The sequence below is a fragment of the Aplysia californica genome, unplaced genomic scaffold (assembly GCF_000002075.1).
Source record: "Aplysia californica isolate F4 #8 unplaced genomic scaffold, AplCal3.0 scaffold00859, whole genome shotgun sequence".
NCBI lineage: Eukaryota > Metazoa > Mollusca > Gastropoda > Aplysiida > Aplysiidae > Aplysia > Aplysia californica.
Genome location: NW_004798129.1, coordinates 146,327 through 148,806, shown reverse-complemented (window position 1 = coordinate 148,806; position 2,480 = coordinate 146,327). Strand labels below are relative to the sequence as shown.

Genomic DNA, 2,480 nt, shown 5'->3' with positions numbered 1-2,480 from the left:
GAGGAGGAGGAGGAGGAGGAGGAGGAAAAGAAGAAGACGGATGAGGAAAAGAAGAAGACGGATGAGGAAAAGAAGAAGACGGAGGAGGACGAAGAGGATGGCGAGGAGGAGAAGAAGAAGGCAGTCAAAGATAGAGTGGTCATAAGTCTTGAAAAAGAAAATAGCGAATACAAGAGTGAGGAGTGTTGAGGAAGAGAAAAATCTTGCCAGTTCAAAAGTTGTTGGTCAGATGCGTGGTCACGAGCTACCATGGCAGATGGGAGTCCAACAGGTAGTTGCTTGTTCTTCTACGTGGACAGTCACTCACAAACTGTCCACTTCTCTTACTGCACTCACAAACTGTCCACATCTCTTACTGGACTCACAAACTGTCCACTTCTCTTACTGCACTCACAAACTGTCTACATCTATTGCTGGACTCACAAACTGTCTACATCTCTTATGGACTCACAAACTGTCTACATCTCTTACTGAACTCACAAACTGTCGACATCTCTTACTGAACTCACAAACTGTCTACATTTCTTGCTGGACTCACAAACTGTCTATTTATCTTACTGGGCTCACAAACTGTCCACTTCTCTTACTGGACTCAACCCGCTCACAGGCAGGAGCCACCTATACAAGTGGCCGGAACTGACAGCCCAAAGGTTGACAACAATTATTGCTGACATGAAACAATCTCGAGCTGAAAAAAAGCAAGAAGCAATGTAAAAGAAACCGCTAAACGAAACAATGACAACGGAAGTAGTGGCTGCACGTCCTCGTCATACGTGTTGCACTTGGCGAACTTGAATGCTGCAGCGTCGTATCCTATATGGGTTAGTTCGGTAAAAAGAAGAACGCAGAGTAACCACGAGATGCCATTTATGAGGTGGTTGAGGGGAGGGGGCCGGAGGTTGGGAGGGCTCTGAATTTGACGTTTATCTCCGACAAGTCAGAGCCAAAAAGCTGAGGGGTGTTGAAAACTCCAGGAAAAAACATCGAAGAACTCCTTTTTAAGAATTCCAATCTACACCTCCGTGAGATATTCCAGCAGGGTACGACGGACGTTCGGCGTGATCTCTGAAGGCTCAAGCAGACATCCAAGTTGTCACTTCTGGGAGATCATTGGTAGTGGCAAAGTGTTTGAAAATAGACTGAGCTACTTACACTACATAGAATAATGGAAATGGAATATTTTTCCTTACCATTAATTGCCCAGTAGAGTCTCCCTGACGCTCTGTCGGTAGTGCGTATGTCTGTAAGAAAGAAGAAATATTGTCTAAATTTCTTGCTTGTCTTAACTTTTTGAGGATGCGTCTCCGACAACGCTGGCAAACAAGCTGTTTTGAAAGCAGGTAAAAGGGACTGGAACTTGGTTAATTGCGTAGATTGTTTCTATCAGTTTTCTTTATCGGAATCTTTTAAATAATTTGACGTGTATCTCCGACAAGTCCGAGCCAAGTGGGTGAGGGGCGTTGAAAACTCCGGGAAAAACAAAACACCGAAGATATCATTTTTAAGAATGTCAACCTGGCCCTCCGTAACATCAGAATTAAGCAAGGTTAGTGCTGCCAATGAGCATTATAGTTGGGCTGTTTGTCAAGAGGTAAGACGAATAAGATCAGTAAAATGGAAACCGAGAAAGGAACGAGGGAGAAAAAAAAAAGATTATTGTAACATCAACGTTTTCAACAATACCAACTACAGAAACATTAAAAATAAAAAACCATGACTAAAAGAAAAGAATGGGAAGGATGACAGCAGTGACAACAAAAGGACTAGTGGAGACATTGAGTGAAGAGAAAAACGTACCCAGAAGCTCGTAGCCGACCCGAGGCTCAACTATCTCATAGTACGGGTTTGAAGAATTCTCGTGGCAGCCATCTGGTGGTGGTTTGGGGAAAGGGGGGTGGGAGGGGGAAAGGAGGGGGTGAGTGAGAAATTGCCGTCGACAAAATATACATTTTTCTTATTTGGTTTTGTGGGGGTTTTGTTTTTTTGTTTTAGTAAGAGTTTTACGGCCCTAGCAACACCATAAGGTCATATAAGAGCCAAAGATTAAATGTTTTACAAAAGAGTAACAAACACAAAAAAGGAGGAGGTGAGATAAAGACGATTTGTATATTATGTTCGACAGGAAAGTAGAAGCAAACCACATCAGAGCACCCACCAACCACGCACGTTTTTGCTTTTGTTTGTCATTTCTTAGTACGGAGAAACACGCAAACTCGATATCGTTTATTTGTTTGTTTGTTTGTTTGTTAGAGTTAAGATAACACGACACGACAATCATCATATGTGAGGCAGCGTGGTGTAATCAGGCTCTCGTCAAAATAATCAAAGTGAAGAAACCTGCATTTTTCCTCTGGTTTGTAAATTTTTATCAATTTTTTTTTGGCTCAACACCTTGTATGCCGATTAAAGAACTCATTTAAGTGGATTGTTTCTGAAAAACGTTGATTAAAGGCACACAAAAAATGTAACTTTTCAGTTAC

At 42.1% G+C, this 2,480-nt stretch overlaps 1 protein-coding gene across 1 annotated transcript in view; it reads right to left on the bottom strand.

Annotated features, from left to right (window-relative positions):
- LOC101861772 overlaps positions 1 to 2,480 on the bottom strand; it is a gene marked incomplete at both ends in the record, with an annotated part of 12,002 nt that overhangs the window by 2,344 nt on the left and 7,178 nt on the right. Inside the window, 2 exon segments of the mRNA XM_013089023.1 lie at positions 1,191 to 1,241; positions 1,798 to 1,869. Coding sequence (XP_012944477.1) covers positions 1,191 to 1,241; positions 1,798 to 1,869 — 123 coding nt within the window.